The sequence below is a fragment of the Crocuta crocuta genome, unplaced genomic scaffold (assembly GCF_008692635.1).
Source record: "Crocuta crocuta isolate KB4526 unplaced genomic scaffold, BGI_CrCroc_1.0 scaffold193, whole genome shotgun sequence".
Taxonomy (NCBI): Eukaryota; Metazoa; Chordata; class Mammalia; order Carnivora; family Hyaenidae; genus Crocuta; species Crocuta crocuta.
The window spans coordinates 5,976,904-5,977,688 of NW_027529624.1; the positions used below are offsets into that span (position 1 = coordinate 5,976,904).

Below are 785 nucleotides of genomic sequence, written 5' to 3' on the forward strand. Positions count from 1 at the left end.
CCCCCCCCTGCCCCAGGTGCCCCCAAACTTCCCTCCCCCCGCCCCAGGTGGGCCCCAAACTCCCCCCCTCCAACCCACCCCAGGGCCCGCCCTGAACTCACGTAGATTAGCCCTGAGTAGTAACGCTCCTTGAGATTGTGCAGCACTGAGGCTTCGTTGAGGCACGTGAGCTCGGCCATGTCCTCCACCTTGGAGAACTTGGGCGGGTTCATCTTCTGGATGTCATCCTTGTTCACCTTCACCTTCTTCCCGTTTTCCACCAGCTCCACGATGGCCTCCTCGCCCACCTCCTCCTTGAGGCTGGCGGGCTCAAAGCCACTCTTGTCGGAGGGCACCCACACCAGCTTCTTGGCTGCCCAGTCGGCCTGGGCCAGCGGGTTATTGATGAAGTTTTTATCCACATAGAGATACTTATCGGCTGCTTGCTGTGCCATGGTGACTTACGCCCAGGACCTGCGTGATAAACAAGGGCAAAACGTCAGACACACACGACCTCGGTCCAGCGAGGGGCGCCGAACACCTCGTATCTTTGCAAACGGTGCAGCCCAAGAGCCCAGCAAAACATATGCAACTGGGTTGTACAACTGCCAGAGTTTAACTGCTCTCCATTCCCGGGGAAAAGATGTCCGTGACTGAAAACACAAGCTGGTGTCAGAGCTTTGTGAGCAATGAACGGTAAGGGGTATCCTAGGGTACATCCACAACCAAGCAAATCTACAAACTACCGCTGTGCCGGATGAGGAGTGTAACTTGAGTCTCAAAGGCAGATGCCACTGTAGTCTCTG

At 56.6% G+C, this 785-nt stretch overlaps 1 protein-coding gene across 1 annotated transcript in view; it reads right to left on the reverse strand.

Moving 5' to 3' along the window:
• The window catches only part of MYH9 (myosin heavy chain 9), a 58,214-nt gene extending 57,761 nt beyond the window's left edge, over nucleotides 1-453 (reverse strand). The window contains exon 1 of the mRNA XM_077762058.1: nucleotides 102-453. Within this exon, the coding sequence (XP_077618184.1) occupies nucleotides 102-434 (333 nt within the window). The 5' untranslated portion in view covers nucleotides 435-453. The remainder of the gene's footprint in view (nucleotides 1-101) is intronic.
• Between the last annotated feature and the right edge of the window lie 332 nt (nucleotides 454-785).